Source organism: Ixodes scapularis, unplaced genomic scaffold (assembly GCF_016920785.2).
Source record: "Ixodes scapularis isolate PalLabHiFi unplaced genomic scaffold, ASM1692078v2 PGA_scaffold1__304_contigs__length_218370807, whole genome shotgun sequence".
NCBI classification, from domain to species: Eukaryota; Metazoa; Arthropoda; class Arachnida; order Ixodida; family Ixodidae; genus Ixodes; species Ixodes scapularis.
The window spans coordinates 42494771-42519783 of record NW_024609846.1 but is presented as its reverse complement, the minus strand read 5'-3'; the positions used below and the strand labels follow the sequence as shown (position 1 = coordinate 42519783).

The window sequence follows — 25013 nt, the reverse complement described above, 5'->3', positions numbered from 1 at the left end:
TTGATTAGTACAAAACGTAAACATCGCAGGAGCTTCCTCGCTAAAAGTTTGTTATCATGCGGTTACCTGGGGCAAAAACAAATTCACCAAGGCCCAACATGCGACGCATAGATTTCGCATCGATTCCCAGACATTCCAACGTTCAAATAAAGCTAAGAGAATGCGAAAATTGCATACTAAATGTCTTATCGATCCTCAAACACATCCGGAAACCCGAGCACCGCTAAGGCGATATTACTGATGCTGTCGCACAGGTGCTATTATCCAGAGCGATCTTGCACAGAAAGGGTATAAAGTATCATTCTTTCAGATCTTCACGTTATATCTACGTCAGAAAGCATAAAGAAGCCCTAAATCGTCGGCAAGCTGCGGCACATCACGACTCCGCGTACCGAACAAACTCGCATCCACCAGCTCTGGGCGCTGCCATCTTACCGATGACATCGCGGCTCCTGAGAGGTCACGTGACGAGTCGTCACTCGGTTACTATGGAAACCGAGCCAGCTCAGCTCGTTGCTATGGTACCGCGTGTGACCAATCGCGGTGAGAGGCGGCACAGGGAAAAGCGTGGCGCTACTCTGGCAGCTACGCTGCCATATCAAGTGGCTCTAGCTCGGAGCACGTGGAGCGGAAGCTCGCGCTGCAGAACCCAGGGCCGGTTTGCTCATCTTGCGGCCGCGGCTGCGGCTGCGGCCGAGAGGGATTTTTTATGTCACGTATCGAGCTCTATGGGGACAAGGAAGTACCTAGCGTTCCTGCCTAATAACAGAGAAGTCCGCGTCGCTTCGAGTACAAAAATCAAATTTCGCTCGCAGAACTGACTGCAAAGGCTTTCAACTGAAGTCCAATTGACCGCCCCATCATACGTTAGGAGCGGCAGGTAAAGCTACGGTAAGGGAAGGTAAACATAAGCCAAAATAAAGAAAAAATCGCGCAAAACGAATGCGATGGTTGTGTATTTATATATCAGTGCCAGCGCCGGCGCGAACAGCGTCTGCTGTAGTGGCTGGAGGAAGAAGTGATCGTAAGTGGACGCTTAATTTTCGTCCTCTTGAACCAAAGTGATTCACTGGGGCCCTTTTATGGCCCTGGATCCCGCGACGAAGAAGGCAGCGATCTTTCAACAAGTAAGATGAGCTCCAAGGAGAGCAGCATGACGGTCCTTGAGGACCAGGTTAATGAAGAGGCAACGGAATGCTCCAAGCAGACCAAGGAATATCGAATCATTCTACCACGTCTACCTACAAGTATGCTCGTCACAAACTCCCTTTTCTTGCATGCGGATATGTCCGGACGACCGTACAAGACAACAGATTTCAAAGAAGTTCTTTTTCAATAATTGACCGGAAAGATCTCGTCGCCTTAGGCCCTTTCCAAATGAGCCATGTTTGGATGGCCGTCTTCGCCAATGGCGCTGCAAAATACAAGGTAAAAGCACAATAAGAACTCGAAATCAAAAAAAAAAAAGTGCCTTGTGATCGATCCTACAAACGATCAAATCAAAATGAATCTGCTTTGGCTACCGCCTCAGCTACCGGACAGCGAAGTCCAGAAGGTGCTTGAACCGTTTGGAACGGTAAAAGAGATAACCAGGGAGAGGTGGAGATTTTCAGATCTCCAGGAGACAGACACGTTGACCTGATTTGTAACACTAGTACTCAAGGATCACCTCTCGGTTGATAAGGTCCTACACACGCTCACTGTAGAATTTAAATTTTTTCATTTAAGTCACTCGCCACACTAGCTAATGGCGCCACGAACCGCCACAGCAATACCCGTGGCCAGGCGGCGCTACTGTACACCAATCGGGCCGTGCCCCCGGGTTGTTTCCCTCTGAATAAAAGAGTACGTGTTTGGACCCTGACGCCCGCTCGACGTCTCCTCTCTTCCGGGCGATCCCGCCCTTGGGCCCCGCCGGCGCTCGCCTCATCACTACGGCATGTGAGACCTCGTTTCTTCCGCAAGCCCACGAAGGCCCTGTGCTCCTTTTTATTTTCACGGGTGACCGCTTTAATACTACATTTCGGCGACGAGGATTCAACGAGATTTACAACATTTTGGCGACGAGGATTTAACGAGATTTACAACACTCACCAACTACGGAGTGAATACTCTGGTGGTCATTCCCGGACGACCTCCGCTCTGCCTGCGCTGCAAAGCGATTGGCCACATCCGTCGACAGTGCTCTACACCACGCTGTACACAGTGCTGGCGGTATGGCCATTCCACCGAGGACTGCTTTCTAACCTATGCCTCCACGCTCCAGGGTAATGCTTCGCCATCGGCTGATGTAAGTGAACACCTCATGGACGTCGATGAAATGTTCACTAAGGACCTGGAACCTCTGGACGATTTTCAGGAACCTCAAGAAAACCTGGACAACTCATGCGAGGTCTCCTCGGGGCACCAAGAGGAGGCACCTAAACCTTGCACCATCGATGCCCTAATACAAGAACCACCAAATGATCCCACATCTGAAACTCCACTCACTAAATCAAAGGAGACAAGAAAGCTTCCCACACAGATTACTCCGCCTGCTGCGACGGAGACAGAAAATGAAGGGTCATGCAAAAAGGCGAAGTCGACGGCATCGACACCGCCTTAACAGCAGATCCCTGCTGCTCCAAAGATGTCCCCCAGAGCAGGGAAGACGTCCATCCCCAAGAACAACGTGGAAAGGCGAAGTTCAAGGAGCGGAAGAAACCAAACCTTCCTCGATCTGAATCAAATGTGTAAATGGTTACAGCCAGCTTTGGCACCACCCCGGTAAGTTATTTTACCATATGCTCCCTTAACGTGCGCCGTATTAATTCACGCAAAAAGCAATACCAACTATATCGTTTTCTAGAACCACACAATTGTGACATAGTCGCATTGCAAGAGACTAAGGTTTCTCAGAATAACGTTTTTTTCTCGGCTAACAGCGTATGGTCAAGGTTATACGATATGTACCACTGCCCAGCAACCGATTACCCTGCTGGATGCGCCATTTTGTTTAAAAAAAAAAGTTTGGAATACCGTATGTGCAGTTTAGTTGAAGGTGCAGATGCAGGTAGTCTTTTAGTTGCAAATGTCCTCATACATGGTCACCCCTGGCGCATAGTTGTTGTTTACGCGTACAATGACTCCGCGCAAAGGGAGAACTTATTCAATCAAGTGAGGATTCACGCCGACACAAGATTCGATGTTATTCTCCTTGGAGATTTTAACTGCGTATTGTATGCCAAAGATAGAATTCCTATCAAGAAAATCGTTGATCCAAGTGTGGCCATTTTTCAAGCTCTTGTTCGGGATTGCGACCTGTTGGACACTTTCACCGCAAAAAAATGTTCATCATTATACGCACTTCCAGGGATCATCGCATGCGCGTTTGGACCGTATCTATGTGTCTGGTTCGGCTAGCAGTTCGATTAGTAATTATAAAGTAATTTCTGCATGTTTCTGAGATCATTGTATGGTCATAGTTAGTGTAGGTTTGAACCGAAAACGAATAAAGGAAAAGCTGCAATCATGGGAATACTGGAAGATGAACGAAAGCCTGTTTGAAAATGATGCTTTCCAAACAGCCGCAGGAAGCCTTATAAATGACCTTGGACACATCAAAACTGGGTGGTGCCAAAAGTGGGAACTGTTTAAGATTAAAATTCGAGAACTAGCTATCGAGATATCTTCGATAAAAAGGTGCAGCGAAAAAACTGAAGAAAGACGACTAAATAACGATCTCTTGTACTTATATAATCTCGAATGTCAAGAGCCAGGGATGTACACGAATGAAATAAAAAATATAAAGAAGCAAATAGAAGAACACGACAAGAAGCGCTATGAAGGTGCGGTTGTGAGGACACGCACTCTACAATTAAATGAAGGGGAGCGGCCTACGAAGAGCTACCTACATGCCGAACGAGAGCATGTGAAGAAGAAGTCGGTGTCATTGCTAATACTGAACGGCCAGGAACTGAAGAATGAAAGTGATATTCACCAGGCTTTTGTCTTGCATTACACCAATCTTTTTGCAATAGGCACTAAGACACCTCATCCACGTCTGCGAGAGATAATATCAACACTACCCTGCTTAGAAAACGACACAACGGAAAAACTTAATTCACCCCTGGATGTACAAGAAATTATTCACAACATCTCTGAAATGAAAAGTCACAAAGCTCCTGGTCCGGATGGATTGCCTGGTAGCTTCTACAAGAAGTGGAAAGAAAAATTAGCCCCCATACTTTGCAACGTTTTTGAAGAATCTTACCCCACGGGTAGCTTACCGCTGTCGTTTCATAAGGCTCAAACAATACTAATTCCTAAATCGAAAAACCCTAACAAGCTTAAAAAATTCGAAGGCTATAGACCTATCAGCCTTCTCAATACTGACTACAAAATCCTGGCTCGATTAATCGCAGGGAGACTTCAAACTGTCATAACCCAAGTCATCGGAGAACACCAAACATCTTCAATAAGAGGAAGAAATATACAGACAAACCTCCACATTGTTCGATCAATGCTAGAGATATGCCAACGCACCCAAGAAGCAGCTGCTATTTTACAGCTTGATCTCGAAAAAGTTTTCGATGGAGTAGACCACTCATTTCTTTTTGCCCTGTTGAAGCACATACGGGTCGGCGAAACTCTTGAAAAGGGCATCACACTTTGCTACAATAGCATATCGACTAAGTTAATTATGAATGGGTCTCTTTCAAAATATATCCCTGTTTTACGCTCAGTACGCCAAGGCTGCCCAATGGCACCGCTACTTTTTAATATCTACTTAGAGCCACTCTGCAGGGTCATCATCAACGACACAAAGATACAAGGTTTTCAACTTCATGCCAGCGAAGTAAAACTCCTGGCGTACGCAGACGACCCGGCCCTCATTTGCCCCAACAAACCAAGCATAGTGACAGCTATGTCACATGTCGAAGACTACTGCCAGGTGTCAGGTGCTTCTGTGAATAAGGCTAAAAGTAGTGGATCGTGGTGCGTGGAGTGGGGATCAACACCAGCCAAGTTTGTTGACATAGAATGGCCTAGAAACAAATCGCAGCTTTTAGGGGTGCCACTCAGTGCGATGGACAATCCAAAGTCTATGTGGGATTCTGTAGGCACAAAGCTGAGGTCAGCGGTACGTATGTGGAGTCAACGATACCTTTCTATTTGGGAAGGTTGCCGTATGCAATATCTTCCTTTTGTCAAGACTAACATACCTTCTACAGGTTATGCATTGTTCTAGAATTACAGTTAATGAGTTCAATAGAGTTTTTGCGACATTTATTTGGAATTCATCGTACGAGCCTGTGCGCAGATCTAACCTTTTTCGACGAACGGAAGATGGTGGTCTAGGCCTCGGTCACATCTTTGTGAGATAGCTAATCGCGAGATGGAAATTTTTTAAAACTTCCCAACACCCGTTCCTAGAAGCGTGCAAAGATTATTTTTTACCAAAGTATACGCAGGCACAGGTATCTGGAATTCCATCGAATGACGCAATCCGTTTACGTGGATTTTATAGAGGTCGCAGACACCATTGCATTTTTTCGGAGCACGTTTCACAAGCGCTTTCTTGGAGTCGTGCTCCAAAAAGGAATTGCAGAAATGTCTACTTAATTCTCTATTCCCTGATCCACTATATCGCTTGAGTCCTTTCAATGCTCCTTTAAATTGTATTACGGATGTTTTAAAAAGAGTGAAACGTATGCCTGTACCACCGAAGTGCAAGTCGTTCTTTTTCCGCTTTCACTCCCGAACGATACCGGTGAAAGAGTGGCGTGAATCCCGGGGATTCGATGTATTTTGGAGCACTAACTGCAGACTGTCTAACACCACTGAATCATCCACTCATGCATTCGTACCATGTGTTGATGCTGTATTTTTTTGGGGACGTAACGAACAGTCAAAAAGGAATTTGAAGTTGAGGAGAGTAACTTTCGTTACCTGCATTTCGTAGACCGTCTAGATACGGCCCTTGACACACTTGTGGTACTTGGCTTATATAGCCTATGGAAAACACGGAAAGTGGACACGGATGGAGGTGTCGCCAAACCTTCCTGGGTAAACTTTAAGAACATCTCTATATTTGTTGGTCAGAACTTGTTGGCACGCTTCGAGGACGATGAATGGAAAGAAATTGTAGCAAGTATCAGTCGTTCACCAAACATCATATAATTGTTTTTTCATGGAAATACAAAGAGTTGTATACGTAGTCATGGACTTAACGACAGAACCGCGTCTAGAAAGATAGATGTAGTTTCTGCAAAAATCTTGCACAATTCGTACTGAGCTGCAATATTTGCTCTCTAAAGATGTTTACTACAAACGTCCGGAGAGCGAAGAATGTTAAGGCATATTTTACTTGATGATTTTTTCGCTTTGATGATTTGTGTCTATAGTGTATTATACTTTTTTAGTGTATATGAATATGTAAATAAACAATAAAGTCTGCTGTAGTCGAACGGTTAGAGCCCCGGGACTTCCCGTCGCGGCGTGACAGTTCGGGGTTCAAATCACGGCGAGAACGCTTTTTTTTTTATTCTGCGCGTTTTTTTTTGTGTGTTTATTTTGTGGAACCTTTTTTTTTTTTTTATTGACACGACTGCAGTGTGAATTAGTACTAAATATGCGCCTCCTGTTATTGAAAAGTCGTAGCAAGAGCGTTGTATATTTAATAACATAACATTGTACAGGGTGAAACAAGGAGACGGCAGGCTCTTTAAATCAACCGGAAAATTCGGTTTCTTAACCTATCGTGCTACGACCTTGTGCAGCGTTGCCCACAGATGGTGCATTTTTTTTTTGTAAAGTTTTCAAAAAGCGAACTTACCTTAGGAAAAAGTAAAGAAAGAAAAAGGCTTAGCTCCTATGGAAACGCAGCGATGCATCCGGTCTGCAAACAACACGGCGCCGCTTCGCACGCGAGACAACAGATGGCGCAAGCGGTCGCGACGCCAACTGCCGCCAACGAACGAGCAGACGACGCCGAGAGCCGGCGCTTTAGCAGACAAGGAACTGCAGTTCCTTGTTGTTACCGCGCCTGTCTTTTTTGTTTCTGCGACTGTCGCCGCCTGCGTAACGCGCGCCGCTTTTGAGTCGAAAAGGTCGTCTGCTTCGGCTCTCGGCGCCGTATGCTCGTTCGTTGGCGGCGTTCGTTGCGCCATCTCTTGTGTCCCGTGCGAAACGGCGCTGTGTTGTTTGAAGACCGGTGGCGTCGCTGCGCTTCCATAGAAGCTAAGCCTTTTTCTTTCTTTACTTTTTCCTCAGGTAAATTCGCTCTTTGCAAATTTTACAAAAAAAAAAAAGAAGCACCATTTGTGGGCAACGCTGCACAAAGTCGTAGCGCGATAGGTTACAAAACTTGAAAGTATAAAACAGAGAGGACGAGGACGGGAACAGGACATCTTTGGAATAGTAAGGTCACTTTTCAAGTCCTCATTCTCCAAGTCGTGCAAGCATTTCTCGGAAAGTAGCCTTAAGTTGCAGCAGCAGAGGTTAGAAAAAGCAGGCTTTCCTGCTGACCTACTTCGCTCCACCCTTGAGAGGTTCATTATCAAACCACAACTTCCCGCAAGTTGCTTCAAAAAAGAAAGGTCGTTTCGCTGTGATTCCCTACATGCACAATTCCGCGCACCGTTTAAGGTCTATCGCGTCCAAGTTTGACACGAGTGTGGTTTTTTCTTGTCGTATGCGCCTCAAACAGATGTGCAAAAAGGTTAATGGGAGCGACAGTCCCCGAGGGTGCAATGTAAAACATGCAAAAAAGTTCGTAGAATGCGAAGAAAGGAAGGTTTATTCGATTCCACTAAGCTGTGGCAGTCAGTACATTGGACAGACTGGGAGATGCGTCAACCACCAACTCAGAGAACATAACTTGGAAGCATCAAAGGCTTCAACTGAGTCGTATCAGCCCATTGTCGTTCACAGCCGCACATGCGATGACTGTACACCTCATTTTTCTAATACTAATATACTGGGCGGGCACAATAACAGATTTGGGAGAGAAATCATCGAGTCATTTGCCATGGGGACTGTTAACAACAACATTTCTGCACCGTCATTATCATTGACAAAGACAGAGGTCGAATTCTTAACACCAGAGATGACTAGAATATTGACACCTCGTCGTGACGCTACAGCTTTTTAAACTTTTATATTTATAGTACAATGCCCTTTTTGGACTGCAAACAAGAATAATTCCGCATTATCACTGACAATGACCAAGGTTAATTCTAAGTAATCGAAAATAACTAGATTACTGATGCGCTTTTCAAACTTTTCTTTTAGTGTATTCCCTTTCCTTTATAACTAGTATCTCCTTTCCCTCTTTGAGAACGTTGAGACCCTTGGGGGGCGGTTTTATCGTTGTGCCATTCCTGTAGTTGCTGGGAAAGGATGCTTGTTTCGGCCCCGTTTGTGGGAAAGTCATACCGATACTGTAATCTTGGTGTCCTTTTAATGAACCTTATGAAACGTTCGTATTTGCGCGTTAACTTCGCTTGATCTTGGTTTCCTTTAATCAACATTATGAAACGATAGTAGTAGGGCGTTAACTTGGCTTACCGTAATCTTTTTTTCTTCCGGTTTGTCGACCCAACAGGTGGGGCAAACAGTAAGAACCGTGTAAGGCGCAGTAGTCTTAGTGCAAAAAGATCACACTTAAAAAAAAAAAAAAAAAAACGTTTTGGTCGAGATTTTATTCCGTAACTTACACGCCGCGACGACGTGTCCCGGCGTTCTAACCGGTCGACTACGTAGACTTTTTTTTTTTTCTTTATCGATTCGACTACGTAGACGATGCTCTGGACGTCGCTGGCACACATATATAAATACACGACCACCGCCTTCGTTTTGCGGGATTTCTTTTTTTTTATTTTGGCTTATATTTACCTCCTTGGCCATAATTTTACCTTCCGCTCCTAAAGTATGATGGGGCAGTTAATTTGACTTTAGTTGAAAGCCTCTGCAGTCAGTTTCTGCGAGCGAAATAAGACTTTTGTACTCGTAGCGGCACGGACTTTTCTGCCATTAGGCAGGGACGCTAGGTACTTCCTTGTCCCCATGGAGCTCGTCACGTGACATAAAAATCCCTTTTGGCCGCAGCCGCGGCCGCAAGATGAGCAAACCGGCCCAGGGATCCTGGGTTCAAACCCCACCCCTGCCCGTTTAGATCTGGATGAGCATCGTACCGGCGTGCGGTCGTGTATCACTACTGCGTGGTGCACGTTAAAGACCCGAGGCTAGCGGTTGTACCGCACTGGCTAAATTGCTCATCTACAGCTGCGAGACTCGTCCTCCCTGTGAGGCAGACCAAGCTAGGCTGTATAAACATACAACACAACCCAATTTTTTTTTCTACAGCTGGGACACGACTCGTGACTTGTCTCGTCGGCCTCGTCGGCCGTGTTCAATCGCGTACATCTTTTCCGAAAATACAGCGATCCGTTAGAGATATCGCTGGGTTTTGCAGCGTTTTTCCTCTCCATCCAGCCTTGTTTTGAGAGTTCAAAATTTCGGTTCAGTATCCCTATAAATGAAACGCTTTCCCGCTAAATTTCGCAAAAAAAAAAACAAACAGATATGCACCAATTCAGTTTCCCCACTAAATTTAGCGGAAAAAATAATGTCACGTGTCCGATGTATCAAACGTCGCGCATTGGTCCAGTGACTCGGCATTTTTCACTTAGGTAATTAGCGATGGAAACGTGCTTAGGCCTGTTTCGGTCGACCAGAAGGCGCAAGCGCGTTGTTGAGACTCGACCATGTAATGCTTGCATCGAGCATAAAGTGATACCGAAGTGTTCGATCATGCACGAAGCACGTTCGTTTACAAGCGTGTGCTAGCATCTGTTGACGCCTGGAAACAGCGTCTAAATTATCTTAGAAAGAAAGATTGTAAAAATTATTTTTACCTTCAGTGTCTTATCAAGATAATAAAACTCTTCTCCGAGCTTTTTTTTTTTGTCCTAAGTTTTATTTAACAATTTTATATTCAGTAATGTAATTCTGCCAGCTTAGCGCCCGCGAGCACCGTGAAGAAGTGTAATGACGCGTAACCGAAACGCGACCCAAGAATATTCGATTTTGCTCGTCAGCGGTGCTGCCCAAACTTTAGAGCTATACAGCCCGTGTGATTCGGAACATTTGGCGCATAATCTCAAAACAACCGGTGAGACAGATCAGTCTTGCGCTCGGGTGATTGCACAGAGAAGAGTAACTTTCGCGTTCGCTTTTATTCCTACAAGATCACCGATACTGACAGCTTGGGTGACATCTTGTCCGCAACGTTTGCCCAGGTGGAGGTCGTTTAACACGGCGAGGCAGCGTCGGGGAGAGCAGGATCCTGCAAAAAAGGAGTAGAGAAAAGCTCATGTATTTAGACGCTTCACACTGAAGTCGGGGACAGACTGAGGGTAAAACGGAAGCTCCTCCCTTTCCACTTCAGCAGAGCGAACGCTGGATAGGGGCGACCTCCACTTTCCAGCGTTCGCTCTGTCAAAGTGGAAAGCCGTGGCAGGAGCTTCCACCTTGCTCCTGCCTGGAACACGCCTCACGATTGTGTGTTTTCAACGTCCAAGTAAAGTGGTCCCGCGTTCGTAACTTTTTTTGTTAACTGCGCGGCGTCGCCGTGATTGTTTCGAACTCCATCGAAATCCGCAGGGAAAAACTCAATCGCAGCGTCACATCACGTTACCAAGGGAGAAGCCAATCAGCGACAGATAGAGCTAACTTCATCGTTGAGTTTCCGATCTAGCATATACAGACTGGTCAAAGCGAAACTACAGGGTGTTTCACGAACGGTGGACAAATTCGATGTTGTAAAAACTACGCGTCGCAAAAAAAAAAAAAAAAAAAAAAAAAAAAGCTTGTGTAATTTTGTTCTTGGGCCAGGGGCCTTTTTTGGAAAATTATTAAAGGTACGATGCAACAATTTTTGTGCTTTGCGTAAATACCGGTTAGAACGGATCCCTAACAATGACCTATGAAACACGCGTTCGTTTTTCACCCCACGCAATAGAAGTCCCAGAAAAAAATTAAAGAAAAACGAGCAGCGTTCACCCCCTCAACTCGCAGCCAGAACAGGCGGCCACGTGATCTGGAGCCGATTATATGCCGCCGATGTAGATCATAGCCACGCGCTGGGGTTGGCAAAGCGCAGGGCACGCGCTGAGTTCTAGAAATTGTTATGGCTTGGCTATTGTCGTCGTTGCAGCGATTGGACACGGGCCACCACCCGAATGCTTCTCGAGCTAGTAGTTATCACGAGTCTAAATCGAGTGCCCACGCAATGCTCGGGTCCAATCTACGAACAGCATATGGGTGTACTCCGATACGCACGTTACGTCATGAAGTTTTGCAAAGGAGAGATTGAATGACAATGATCGCTTTTGTCCTTGAAATTACACCGCAACAAGGGAGTTTCTTGGCCAGCGGAGTTGCGTGCGAGTATCCTTGACTTCCACTAGTGCCAGTAAGCTCGTGTATAGTGAAAAACATTCCAACTGAATATCGTTGCACAGCTATTTTAAAGTCCGGGATAATTAAGTTGTTAATTATTTTTGCGTAATTATATTTTTAATATTGTGTTTAAGGGTATGGTTTCAATTAGAAAATTACTCAGCATCATAAAAAAACAAACAAAAAAACTAAACCAACAAACAAAATGATAGAAGGCATGCGAAGCATTTTACGGCTTTCTGAAAAACCGCCCAAATTCGACGGGTTTATAAGTTTCGGTTTGCTATCGGAGCGCATCTCGGCCCCGACAGCACCGCGCCCCGTGGAGGAATAGTGCTACCAACCTCTGCGGCGCTGTCATCGCGCGACGCAGAAGAGGCTGGTTGCACTATTTCTCCCCGGGGCGCGGTGCCGCCGGGGTCCGAGATGCGCTCCTATAGCAAACCGAAACTTAAAAACCTAGCGAATTTAGGCGGTTTTTCAGAGGAGTAAGGCTATACGCACTCCGGAGTGCGCTTCGGACGGAAATGGCTATACGCACTCCGCTTATCTCGTATAAAACGAATGGTCACAACAAGTTGTCTAAGCGGTGGTTAAGGTGGCCGCTTCATACGCAAGGGGACGCGGATTCGATCCGCGTTAAGCGTATTTTTTTTTTCTTCTTTTCTCGAACATTTTGTTTTGTCGAGGCATTTGGCGATATTTTCGACATTTATTTTTTGCGATGAACACTAAACCGAATATTATCGACGAAACTTCGCCAAACTAAATGGTATGGGACTCCCTTTCCGGAGGTGCGATCAGGGACAGCGGGGCTTGGATGGCCGGCTGGACGCCGCGAAGCGGCGTGTACTGGTTACGTTTTGTAATTAGCAGCCGCACACTGTCGCCGCCAAGCGGCGTGAACGCAAACGGGGGGCTGTGTTAACGAGCTCCCCAGTGATACACGCGCCGTTCAAAAAGGGTGACCCGAGCGGCATGAGCTCTCCGAGGAGTGCGTATAGCCATTTCCGTCCGAAGTGCACTCCGGAGTGCGTATAGCTTTACTCTTTTCAGAAAGCCGTAAAATGCTTCGCACGCCTTCTATCGTTCTGCAATTTGTTGGTTTAGTGTTTTTTGATGACGCTGAGCAATTTGCTAATTGAAACCATGCCCTTAAAGTCCGACCTACAGAATCGTCTTCTACCGGGGAAAAAACCGGTTCCCAGTTTCCTCCTCTCCATTTCCACTCGCCCACTTTTCCCCTCCTCTCCACACAGGAGCGGATCTCAACTACTCCCGTTAGAGAGGAGGAGGGTCCCCCTCTTTCTCAAATGGAACGGAGGAATTGAGGGAGAGTTTCCTTCTTTCTGCTTGTTGGTCGGCCTTTAAACGCAAAAATAATTAACAACTTAATTACCCCGGACTTTATTGATTTTCCTAAATAGGAAAATCCCTTGTGTCGTTTTGTGTCGTTTTGGTCCCAGGACCAAAACGACACAAGCCTTTCTTTGTTGCGCTGCGTAGTTTTCGCAATATCGAATTTGTCCACCGTTCGTGAAACGCCCTGTATATTTGCTGCGCTTGCCGGACGTCATTCAAAAAGTCTGCGATGGATTGCGCTGCTCGTGATCGCGTGCCTGGCAAAAATCAACCGGCGCCTTTTCGAAAAGTGTAGATATTGGCATTGTGACAAGGCCGAAGCAGTGTGAAGGACTGTGCGCCGCTCATGCTCGGCAAAAATGCAAGCGGTGTGTTTTCGATGACGACTGGGGGATATCGTGATTGTGACAACGTCGGCCTTTTGCGCCAATCCCGCGAATAATGTTCACGTGGCGACGTTTCAGACGCCGACATGAAAATACATTTTTATATAACCCTGGCAATAAGATTAAGAAAACAAGTTTTGAGTCCAACCAACTGCTGTCGATCAGGAGGAACGTCTGGGACGTACCATACAGACACGTTGTTGTGCATGACGACGCGGATAAGTATAAAATCGGGAGGGTGGTACATATATGGTTTCATTCAATGTTTCATGTGTTGCTTCAAACGTGTCATAAAGATCCGCTTTATTACAAGTTATATATATATATATATATATATATATATATATATATATATATGTAAATCTTCTGTGACCTTAAGGATATATTAGGTAAAGCTTACGGATCCTCAGGTCCGCGTCAAAAGATCCCAATTCTCAGTCCTCCACTGGCGCAACAGAAGCTCCCAATATTTACTATTTTTAAAATAATTTGTTGGTTGCTCGGCTGGTGTTTTTTAAGACTGACACATAAATTGTGTGCTCAAAAACGTACAAGAACCCGAAAATTGAGGTAACTGAGCGAAGGCATTTTGCTTTAAGCACGAAAAATAGCTGTAATAAAATACAAATATTACACGATTAAATATCTTACGCTGAACCAAGTTGGTTTGTGCTATCAAAACCTGGGAGCTGAAAATTGATCCGGCATCAATCTTGAGACCAAAAATGTTTTAGGGGGGGGGGGGGGGGGGGGGAGGGGGCATTATAACTATTATTTCAATCAGTATTTTTTTAGCAGTCTCTTCGCTCTCCGAAAAAGTCGGATGCGTGCATACTTGATTTAATAATAATAAGCGGAGCGCAGGTTTGTCAGCTTCTTGCACAGGGGTTGCGATGATGCCAGAACGCAGAGCTCTTATTCGCTCACCGAAAAAAATCTAGTCGGTAGACAGTCGCAAGTGCGTGACCAGCCACTACTCACGGAACCGCTGCGGGCGGTGGCGTCAGCGAGGCCCCTGATTTCGAGCGCGTCGGCGACCTTGAGCAGCTCGGGCAGCTCGTGCTCGTACACGGTCACCTCTCCGCAGTACATGAACTCCAGGACGGGCCGGAGCTGGGCGAAGCGCACGTCCGCCAGGACGAGGGTCGGCTCCCTGGACGGGCTCTGCATGAGCAGTCTCTGGAAGAAGGCGCTACCGGCGGACAGCACCATCCGGTGCGCCTTTAGGGCGCGGTCGGCGCACACCAGCGTCACATCCATCGAGGACTCGTTGGAAAGGAGCGAACTGAACACGCCCGACTCCGGCTTGCTCCACTTGAGGCAGAAGAGACGCTGAGCGGGTTCCATCGCCCGTCCGCTCTCCGTCCGCGGACAAAGGACGGATCTGTAGTCGACCGGCTCCACCGCCCCCTACCGACCCCTTTCGAAAGTCACGTGCGGATTGTTAGAAGGTCGGAACCACAATGGTGGAACAACTGACATCGTGGAACGTGCAAGTCATTCCATAAGAAAGCGACCGTCGTAGGGCGGTCAATGACAGGAACCGACGAGCCACTCAAACAGCGTCGAAAGTGGGACGTCATTGCGGTCATCACCGTTTTCTGTGGGTGTTCTTGCCTTCTGAACCGACCAAACGCTCTGCCGTGACGTTCGGCTTTTGTCCGCCTTTGTGCAGGGAGTTCCCAGCTGCCATCAGAGGGTAGTCTTTCGAAAGGAAGTCTATAGACCTTTTCATCGCTTATCACCCGAGCAAAAAATGCCGAGTCACTGAGCTGCAGAGGCATGCGGAGCGTCCAATATGTTGCGCAGCAGAGCAACAGCGCACGCTCAGAAGACATTACACAGCCCCGCAGACATAGGAGCGTGCAGAAGGCGATTCTGCAAGAAATTGCCTTCTGCACGCTGTCATATTTGTCTTGTCAGAAAGCCGAAGTGTCAAATTTTACCGCGTCACTCAGAAAGGCCTCCGTTCGGCTGGAATTGGTGCTCACACCCGTCGAACACGAGCCGAACGCAGACGCACCGTACGTGTCAAATTTGTGCCGTATACGGTGGCCTCTTTTTTCAGCGACGCGAGCAAATTCAGCAGTCTTATCTAGGGGGCGTCGATTCAGTCGCTTTACTGCAGCCGACGATCCGACCGAGTCCATCGAACGTCGCCAAAAATGTATCGTCATGGCGCTCCTTGCCAACATCGCCTAAGCCATCCACGCGCTGTAAATGCGGCGTATTGCTGTTTTTTTTTCTTTTGCGCGTTACGTGGAGCGTTTGCTTTTTTTTTGTTTTTGGCAGGGGGTCCTGGTGACGTCAGAAAGACGCCGAGCTCTGATTGGTTCTGAACGAAATATAGTGGGCAGATGCTCTTCGGCGCTTAAAGCGCTCCAGATCTACGAGTGGAATTCACCATAAGATTGCCTCCGTCGGATCGCCGTGTTGGCTGTGCGGTAGGCCTTTAATGTGAAACAGAAAGTGAGCTCGCTGCATTTTCTAAGATGGGTGAACGCCGGGCGGGCTCCCGCGCTGCGTTCGGCTGTGGCCAACACCTCCTAGAGAGCTTTCAAAGCCTGCACGTCACGTGACACGACGTCACGTCCCGGAGGCCTGCACGGGCGCTGATTGGATGCGAGCGCCGCGTCAGCCTTAGCGTGGGACTATGATAGGAAACGAGTCCCACGCGAACGCTGACACGAACTCGCATCCAATCAGCGCCCGTGCAGGCCTCCGGGACGTGACGTCGTGTCACGTGACGCGCAGGCTTTGAAAGCAGCCTAGGAGGTGTTGCTGTGGCTGGCGTCCAGACTGCGAGCCGGGAATTGCCTCGTTCGGGCGACGCTGAAAATTTGGTGGCTTTGTAATCCGGGGGTTTCTGCTTCGACGCTCGATCGTGTTCGATCGGTGAGTAGACCCGGCCGAATGCTGACGTAGCACGCTACTGGAAAAGAGACGAACAAACATACGTGCACCCCCTACGACTTCTTGAACGTTTTAAGGACACATACGCAGAGACGAAAAAAAGGCAGACACCAGCGATGTGTCTGCCTTTTTTGTTCGTCTCTCTGTGTGTGTGTCCTTAAAATGTTCAGCTGGCACTTTAACAACCCTACGACCCCATTGTACCGCGCGAAAGGCAGGCGCGAATTCGAGTAACTGCATAAGCTCAGCTTGTAGAGCCAGAAAAAAAAAAAAAAAATGTTGTGTGTATGTTTATACAGCCGGAAGCTTAGTCTGCCTTAGTGGGCGTCTGGTGTCTCAGCTGTAGATGAGCAATTTAGCCAGTGCGGTACAACCGCTAGCCTGGCGTCTTTAACGTGCACCACGCAGTAGGGATACACGACCGCACGCGAGTACGATGTTCATCCAGATAGAAACGGGCAGGGGTGGGGATTGAATGTAGAGCCAGAGTATCGCGTTCCCTTTTCTTTCGCCGCCAACTCCGTATTGGTGGAGAAGCGTTCACGTGCGCCGAGCTGGATCCGACCTTCATGCGGAAAAACGACCTTGCAGGCGCCGAGTTCGGACGGTTCATGTTTCTCGCTTTGCGTTTGCGAAATGTTTGTTTCTTTACTCTTGTTCCAAGTTTTTTTGCCGCTGTTTCTTCTCAAGATGTTTACCTCAAACCAACTGGCCCAACACGTCACATTGTTGACATACACATCCTACCCTCCACCATCGACCCCGGAAGTGTATTTTACGAGGGGGGGGGGGGGGGGGGTCGAAATAAAGGGAGGGGGGACTGAAATTAAAAACAAATACATTACCCAAGATTTTACTGTTTATAAAAGGTTTATTATCACTGCTTATACCGTGTGTCCATACATTCATCCGAAATTCCTATCACACAGCAATAAAATGTTGACTCAATCTGATTCAATGGACCTTTTCCAAATACCGACGGCACCAGGCGGTGGCTGCACGAACTAAAAATCGAGGAAGTGACCTACCTGCGCTAATAATCGATACTGGAAGCTACGCTCCCAGTTGCTTCGCTCTCTGAGCTGCGTCGCGTGCGCAACGCGACTTTAAAAAGGGAAATCCGTGGCGTCCACCCAAACGTTGTGTTTTTCTTTCCATCCACTTTCTTTTTTTGTGTAACACAATTATATATATGCTGCAATTACGTGTTCTACTCGTCGATCTACAGCCTCATTCCGAATTTCCTCGATTTTTCGTGCCGACTTCGACCGCTTGGCATCGGGCGCTCGCGCGTGCGCAGAACGCTTCTCGGAAAAGGTCAATTGTACATATATCTAACGGTGTCGATGTAAAATGCATTGGAAAATAGGGCGCCTGCACGTAGGGAGTTCACATTTTCAACGAAGGTGTACTTTAATCGTGGACACATTCCTGTGATATTTCTCGGCGCAGCTCCGTTCCGGTGAAAAGTTATAACAATCCATTCTTGAAATTTTGAAAAAAAGTTTACCACTCGGCCGGTTCACACACTTGCGTTTGTTTACGACCAAGTTCTTGTGATTTCCTACGGCGAGGGAACACACCACACCAACACGCTCGCGCCATGTATGAGGTGACCCTGGAACTGCATTTCCCTAGAGCGAAGGTTTCGTAGTGTATTGCGAGATCAGATGTAAGTACTCTCTATAAGAAATTTGTCATTTATTATTGTCAAAAAATTTTGGGACAAAAAAAAAATATAAATAAAGAATAACGCACGCACAAATAATTTTAAAAGATATACCAAAATACCGAGTGTTCCTCAACCACCCCGATGGATGGCGCCAGTGTGTCTCTCGTCGTTGTATTACAGATCCAAAGAAGTTTTAAGGCAGTCGATCGTCAGCAGTTGCGAGTGTGTGAACCGGCGTATAAGCTTGGGCGTCTAGCCTTCGCTGCCGTACATCTTGGGGTGAAACTTGCCTTGCTTCTCTTTCTGGTTGAAACGTCATCACGCTACGACGGCGCCAACTTCGGCGATTGGCGCCGAACTCAGCGCCGAGTATCCATCGACGCACAGAACTTAAGCATGAGTTCCAGCTGACACAGCGCTTTTGTCCCATGAATGTCGGTACTTGGTCGAAATTTGACGGCGTCGAAAATTAAGTGCATTTCCACGGTTTTATCAACCCTAAAATCGAAGCTTGTACTCTTCAGCGGCAATAAACGGCCTGTTTGAATGACACTTATAACCGGGCAGAAAGGTTATCGTTTCCATGCATACACCATGCCGCCTAATCATCACCTCACTGCCCGATACTAAAACTTACCTTCTGTTGACAATTAAAGTGGTAGTGCAATGATTTTAATGTTACAATAATTTACAGTTTGCATTTTATATATGTTTATCTAGGCACAAGTGACAAAAAATGCGCCACCTTACCACCCCAAAATGAAAATTCCGCTGCTTAATCGCAAAAAAAAAAAAGCGAATTATTTGTTGACTGAGCCTGCACCCGCGTTCGGCGATTACGGGAACTACGTTGATACGACTTCTGGGGGACACGCGGAAGTCAACAAAACATGTCCCCCTCCGCTACTACATTCGCCGTCCACCCCGTGGTAAGCCGTTATGTATTGATTTGTCGCCGCGACCTTCGGGAATGCAAATCCTTGAAAAGTTGACGATCGCTGAAGAAGTGGTTGGGGGATCTGAAGAAAGAACACAAACGGGAAACCAGCTCGTCCTCCAGAGCACGCCACTCGAAAGACGAGGTGGGAGTTGAGAGGCACTTTGACCTGCGATTTGTTTTATATCTTAAAATAGAAACTAGCGCGCGCAGGAAAACACGGTTTTCTGTTCCTCGTTTCATAGCTGACACATATTGATTCCCGCGGATAATTGGTCAAAGTCCGAAAGTCGTTGCACCGTCCCTTTAAGGCCCGTTCACACACTTGCAACTTCTTAAGTTCGAGTGCCTTGGAACCTCTTAAAATCTCTTACGACGAAAGGACACACCGGCGCCATCTATTCGGTAGAAGTGGAAACTCGGCTGTCCCGGATATTTTCTATTTCTCTCGCGCATCATCTTTTATTGCTTGGCTCGAAAAGCTTTTGCCAACGTCATAAACGACCATTTCTCATAGGTATTACGCATATTTCCCCTCGAAAATCACGCAAAACATACGCTCTTGTTAAATGCAGTTCCAAGGTCACCGCATAGATGGCGCCAGCGTGCCAGTATGTTCTCTCGTCCTAAGAAATTTTAAGCGGTTTCAAGGCACTCCTTTCTAAGGAGTCGCAAGTATGTGAACCAGCCTTTACCCGTTTTCGAGTTCCAAACATAACTCAAAGCGATAAAAAAATGAAAAACGTTTACAATCCCCTCTAATGCCGAATTAGAGCGCAACTTTGGAAGAGGGAGAGGGGAGGGTACGGAGAGGAGGGTAACCTCTCCTCCTCCTTCTTTCCTTTTCTACTCCTCCTCCCCTCCTCCTACATTCCTCCTCCTCCCCCTCCCTCCTCACTCGTGACGTCCCTCGTGATTCTAGTGACCTTCTTGACATCACTTGTCACATCATGAAGGTCACTCGTGAAGACCATCGTGAAGGTCGTGACCTTCGTTGTGACCTCCGTGACGTCACTCGTCACTTTCGTGGCATCACTCATTACCCTCGTGACGTGACTAGTTACCCTCGTGAGTCCGCAGGTGGTCCGTACAACTGGACGGTTTACCGGCGTTCATGTTGGAACAAAACATATAAATCTGATGACCCCAAGTATCCGTGAATTCAACCCGAATTGCTTCCCGCCCAAGCAATCGTGGTCCGACGGTGTCTGGTTTTTCATTTTCACGGCACATATCCACGTTCTCGGACGAACCGAGCACATAAAAACTGATCATAAAAACGTCACGTGTGATGTCATTATGGCAAACGTCCCACAATGAAACGCGCGGTTACGACTTATCGAGATTACGAGCCACTGAAGCCGGCGTTAACGAGCCTCCACAAAGGCCAAAGGCCACAAAGGACACAGTAGAATATAACACGGCAATAACCTGTCCTGCTGTGGAAATGATGAAGCAAAGCGAATGTAATAAGAGGAAAGAAAAACTGAAAGTCCGTTATGGCGGCGCTCATGCACAGCACTATTAAAAACAAAAAAAAGCTTCTTTATAAACTTGGTGTAATTGATTTGCACCACGTATCTGTATTAGGTCACTTAAAGATATCGCATCATTTTATCTTCCTCAAAGTGCTTCGAAATAACCGTGACTTTTGAACGTGTGCAATTTCATCACGACACAGGTTCTGGGATAATAGGAAATACTCCAGTTTATTTCCGCTTCACGAAAAACACTGCTGATATTTTTTCTTCATCTGACACTGTAAACAACTCATTCCTTTGCTTTCAGCCACGAGCGCTTAGCGCAATGATGACGGAGCTGGTTATACTATGCACGAAGATGTTGCATCGGGTTTGCACGAGTAAAACACATGGCTGTTATTGACGAAAATATGACGATGATCTAATCCCCGAAACGCGCATTAAGTTACAATGTCGCTCATTACAATCTCCAAAAACCGCGAGCAAGGTGCGTGGAGGCGCACACGGGAATAGAAACCACACGAAGTTCGTGTCCCTCCTCAGTCAGTACTTCAGGTGGAATGGATTCCCGCCCAGGACGGCAAAAAGTGGCTGCAGCAACTCCTCCAGCTTGGAGTAGGCCTGCGAACGAGAAGAACCTTCTATTAATTTCACCTTTATCTCTTAGGAAGTTTTTCGGAGCACCAAGTCCACATGAGCAGACCGTCAGGAGGAACTTCAATCGGGCACACACGAGAGACAAGGAGTACGACAGTGGCGCGAGAAACAGCCTTTCGATAATCGAGTCGTGGAAACTAAGATTGCAGGCGCACGATTGTGTGCACTGACAACTGAGTATAGGCTAGAAGGAGGATGTGTGTCGATCGCCAATTCGCCGCTGCACCCGCTGACATTGCAGAACCCGGTAACGTGCATGCTAAACGTCCTCACACGCCACATAAATACCTCGTGGAACGCCGTAAAATCAAGTTATTAAAAAAAAAAAAAAAGCAAAAACAAAGGGGGGAGGGAAATCTGTCAACGTTTCGTGGTGGTGGCCCGAGACCTCCAAAAGTGCTTGACGCCAATATTAAGGTTCGAGAATTTCGAAGGCTGCACGTACGGCGTCAAGCACAACGGGCAGGGAGAGAACCAGGGTTGTCAGCCCATGGCGACCGACGGCTCACCTGGAAAGAGGTGTACGTCCCGAAGCGCAGTACGCAACCCTGGACCCTCTGGCAGCTCGAGCTGAAGGGGCTGCAAGCGAAGACCACTTCGCGCGCCGGCGATACCCCTGCATGACCGAGGCGTGCAGTCAGCAACGTTCTCCCGTGCAAGTTTCTCAACAGCGTGCGCCCTCTACGTCTACGGTTGACGTAACAAAGCACATCTTCCGAAAAGAACACAACTCAGCTTCCCCTTTATTCTGTCAAAATATTATGGAGCCTTTTTGTCGAGGAAGAAAGGTGTGCGCTTGCATAGCTTTAATTTCGTTGACACAAACCATTCTGTAACTGGTATTGGCTGGTGTCCAACCACGTGCAAGTAAGTGAAATATGCGCGTAAAGTTAAGTTTTTAACGTTATTTAGCGTGCACTGTTTATAAACCAACCACGAAGAGACAATAGGAAAAAGCAAAAACAAATTATCCTGGGAGCCTCAGAGAGACAGCTGACGTTTAGCTACTTAACTTCCAGGTCTTTTTAGCCACACAGCTGTCACTGAGAGGCTTCACAAGGTTTCTTTTTAAGTATAGGCATAGTATATTAATTTTTTTCAAGCGTGGCTGCTTAAAAAACGTCCATGTACGGCCTTGTCATTTAGGAAGCGTCGGAAACAGGCGAACTACGCTTGAAGGCCTCACCGTAGTCCTCACGCACGCTCAGCCGGGCACACAGCGAGCTGGACAGGTCGGTCAGGTGGGGACCGACCACGATGCAGGTGCCCACGACGTTGTACTCGCCCATGGACGCCCTGAGCCGCAGGCCCGGCACGTCTGCCATGTCCAAGGCCTCGCGAAGGACCATCTGCTCTTCCAAGTACACCTCGACCACGGACGTCAGCCTGCAGAGGTCGGTCGACGCGCGTAAAAGATCGTCATGCGTGATAAAGGATTAACCGAAAATCGCACGAAATTTGGGACACAAAAAAATGCTTCAACACCGTAAAAAAAAAGAAAAAGAAAAAACAGTTACCGGTGATTTTGCTCTGACGTAAATAGGAAATGTGCTTTCCATTATTAACTCAAATTATATTTACCATTTTTTAATATTAAATACTTGGAAAGTTTTTGTATGTTGCGAATCTCTTCCGATTTTAGGTTGCTTTATTGGTTGTGTGACCTCGTTTTCCGAGTGCTTAAATCCGACTGAAAGTTTTGAGAAATTCGGGACACGAGAAGCTCGCTTCACGTTATTCTTTTGACAAATCTCCGTTGTATACTGCACGTACATTATGCATATTTACGATTTCTGCGCGGTAAATACCCACGCGTGGGTCGCAAAAGCATGGGTGGAACCATGCATTTTCCAATTTTCCGAATTTAATGCCCTTTTCGGTTGGTTTCTCGCACACGTGGGATAAACCACGCGAAATTTACACGAAATTCGGACTGTGAGACAAGATTAACTACAATCTCGCTGTGAATCTTCAGTCCTTGGCTGGGGCCTGCCAGACGCCCATCGTTGGTTTGGGCACGTATATAAATGCACAAACTCTGCTCTGTTGTCGGACACCCCGTGGTCTCAGACTTGGGAAGTAGTCCCTTACAACTAACTTGTAATCCGTTACATTTTCAATTAATTTTGAGATTGCCACGCTACTTATTTTTGCGCCAGTAATGTGTAATTTAATTTTGTTACAAACATTGGTAACGGATTACCTTAATTACTCGTTACTTAAAAAAAAGACAGAAACTGGAGCAATTATCAACAAAAAAGGCCCAGTAACTTGTGCTTTTGACGCTCTTGAATGGTTCCTTTAGCTCGTAGCATCGACTGCGTCTGGACTTAAGCTGAAATAAAGCAAAAACAATTAAAGAAAAGGACAGATACAAATATGCGAAAAACAAAGATCAAGAAGACAATGTCGAGAAGGCGTTGTCTTCTTGATCTCCCAGTGGAGGTAGAGGCTGCTACGGAGCATGCGCACCGCTAGCTTTCTCCGTAGAATTCCAGGGATCATTTCCGGTCGCCGTATGCTAGCTGGATGGCGGGTGGTGGTTACAGCCACTGATGTCTATTGTAGGGGGCTGGATGGCGCATAGCCGCTCTCCGAGCAGGGCGCATGTGAAGCCACCGGAAGTTTGATGCTTGTCCCGGAAGTCGGGCGTCTGTTGGGCTTCCTAGTGTAGGGTGCCTTCATGTCCCGCTTGACCAAGAAGGCACTCTATCCTAGTGCACTCAGTCGATGTTTTGGTCCGTACTTTCCGGTGTCTTTGAGTGGGTTTTAATAATAATGCTCCGAATTAAATCCCGAAAATGAGACATTTGAATTTGGGACATATGTACCCTTGATCAACTAGATCCTAGAATCTCAAAGTGTTTGCATCGAATGGCTTCCCATGATACTTCTCGGACCTGGACGCGCTCTTACTGCGCAACAAGCAGGCTTTCTCAAGGTGACAAGCGAAAATCGAGCGCCCTCGACACTTTTCGAACCAGCACTCGGAAGGGTTACAAAGTCTGCGAAGCGCTTACTTACGGCACAAGACACTTACTTCCGGTGGCTTCATACCTGCTCGCTGAATGCGCTATCGAGCCCTTGAAAATAGAGATCAGTGGTTGCAGCTTTCGCTATTTTGGCAGCTTACAAGTGAACGGAATACACCTGCATTCTTTCTCCTAATTACAATAATTTATTTGTACAAGGACTACCCTAATGCTGGCGTATGAGAAATGGAAAGTAATGTGACAGAACATTTTTGAAAACATCACAATTCTTTCTATTGTTTTCTTGATAAGCGTACGAGAAAAGTAGCGTGAGTATAATTTGTAACAGAACGAATAGGGTAATTCGTTACTTGTCAGCGAAAGTAATTTATAACGGTAATCTAGTACATTCGATGCTCGGTAATTGGAAATGGTAATCCATTATAGTGCCGCGCGCGCAGCTGGCCAAGTAGGCAGCGCGCGCGTGGCCTAACGGTTATCGCGCTTGCTTTCCACGCTGGAAGCCAGGGTTCGATTCCTGGCCGCGGAGGCACATTTTTGTTGAAAGTAATGTTCTGGTAAATTCGAGAACCATGTTGGGCTTGTTCGAGGTCGGAATGTTCTACACGCCGAACCCTCTACGCCGATTATTCCAGAAGCCCACACGTGTACATAAGGGGCTCCGCGTGGCGATCTGCATTCAGTCTCGCCCCAGCGTTCGACTGTGCTGTCACGCCGACTTCGACGCTCTGTTATTACCTTTTGTACCCTTTTATTTTTGGCACAAGTTCGCCACAAGTTCGCCACATTAAACGTTTATTTCTTCTTGTTTATTTATTGTTTTTGGTCACCACCCGTGACATTTCGGTGGAGGTGCGGGGTACTGCATGCCCGTGCAGCGTTCCCCTCTCCCAGGGCCCGCAGTGCAAGTCCGATTCCATGGCTCGGTGAGAAGACCTCTCAGCGCGGAACCTGAAACACGGACCAGCCGCCGCACCAAGGGAGAGGATCCTGAGTACGGTTTTGCTGCTGGACAAGCCCAAGCCGAAGAAGACGCCGATGGCCAACCAGTCGCAGACCCCCGCCGCTCCTGCCGTCGTCGTCCTGCCCGTCGCTCCGCGGACACCTGCTCCCTTCCTCGGCGAGATCTACGAGGACGTCGAAGACTGGATCAACCAATACGAACGC

At 47.1% G+C, this 25013-nt stretch overlaps 2 protein-coding genes and 1 pseudogene across 3 annotated transcripts in view; 1 reads left to right on the top strand and 2 right to left on the bottom strand.

The window, feature by feature from the left end:
- Nucleotides 1-1153: 1153 nt before the first annotated feature.
- LOC115317425 lies at nt 1154-2729 on the top strand (annotated as a pseudogene).
- A 7531-nt stretch (nt 2730-10260) lies between these two features.
- On the bottom strand, nt 10261-14563 carry LOC115317446 (longitudinals lacking protein-like). Its single transcript, XM_029977093.3, has 2 exons — nt 14175-14563; nt 10261-10330 (listed from the first exon to the last, which is right to left on the bottom strand). Exons 1-2 carry the CDS (start codon nt 14538-14540, stop codon nt 10295-10297), a joined length of 402 nt encoding a protein of 133 aa, XP_029832953.3. The 5' UTR covers nt 14541-14563; the 3' UTR covers nt 10261-10294.
- A 5837-nt stretch (nt 14564-20400) lies between these two features.
- The window catches only part of LOC8052106 (urease accessory protein D), a 31498-nt gene continuing 26885 nt past the window's right edge, over nt 20401-25013 (bottom strand). For both annotated transcript variants that reach the window (XM_042290699.1, XM_042290698.1), the window contains 3 exons: nt 22040-22239; nt 21363-21469; nt 20401-20817 (listed from right to left, as the gene is read on the bottom strand). In XM_042290699.1, the coding sequence (XP_042146633.1) occupies nt 20740-20817; nt 21363-21469; nt 22040-22239 (385 nt within the window). In that variant the 3' untranslated portion in view covers nt 20401-20739. The remainder of the gene's footprint in view (nt 20818-21362; nt 21470-22039; nt 22240-25013) is intronic.